We start from the raw sequence: 540 nt of genomic DNA, 5'->3' as shown, positions 1-540 counted from the left end.
GAGTTCATATCCAAATGAACAGGGGACACATGTTTTGTTGTTATAAATTTACCATGTTGACTGCGCAACCACCGCCACGTCAGCGCATGCGCGGAACTCCTCTTGGGGTCCGCATCCGACCGCCTCGGTGCCATCCTCGCAGTAGCCCCATTTGTTTCCTGTCACCCAGCGCCACTGTCGAAAAGCAAATTGTTTAATTGCAAATGAAATAGATTAGCATTAAAGGGACCATGCATACGCGGCAGGCTTGAATAGGCATATGATTAGCTGGAAAAACACAGCTTTGTGTCTTCAAGTATTCTCTTTTACAGCCCGGAAGGACAGCGACGCCCTGCCGTACCTGCATGACACAGTGCGTACACGTAAGTCCCCGGGGCAGCTGCAGCTGCACCGCTTGCTCTCCGCTGGTGCTGATATCGTGCTCGAAGCCTGAGCCGTCAGCCTTGAACAGAGGGTGCCTGGACACAACGGGGCGGAGTAAGCACATAATATCATATGATATTAATTATAGTTGTTTTGTCTTTTGATGTTTTACCTTTT

At 49.4% G+C, this 540-nt stretch overlaps 1 protein-coding gene across 3 annotated transcripts in view; it reads right to left on the bottom strand.

The window, feature by feature from the left end:
- Positions 1-540, bottom strand: part of LOC119593702 — an 81,465-nt gene that overhangs the window by 3,528 nt on the left and 77,397 nt on the right. For all 3 annotated transcript variants that reach the window (XM_037942666.1, XM_037942667.1, XM_037942665.1), the window contains 2 exons: positions 341-458; positions 53-174 (listed from right to left, as the gene is read on the bottom strand). In XM_037942666.1, coding sequence (XP_037798594.1) covers positions 53-174; positions 341-458 — 240 coding nt within the window. The remainder of the gene's footprint in view (positions 1-52; positions 175-340; positions 459-540) is intronic.

Source organism: Penaeus monodon, chromosome 32 (assembly GCF_015228065.2).
Source record: "Penaeus monodon isolate SGIC_2016 chromosome 32, NSTDA_Pmon_1, whole genome shotgun sequence".
Lineage (NCBI taxonomy): Eukaryota > Metazoa > Arthropoda > Malacostraca > Decapoda > Penaeidae > Penaeus > Penaeus monodon.
The sequence above is the reverse complement of the archived record's forward strand: the minus strand, read 5'-3'. Positions and strand labels throughout refer to the sequence as shown.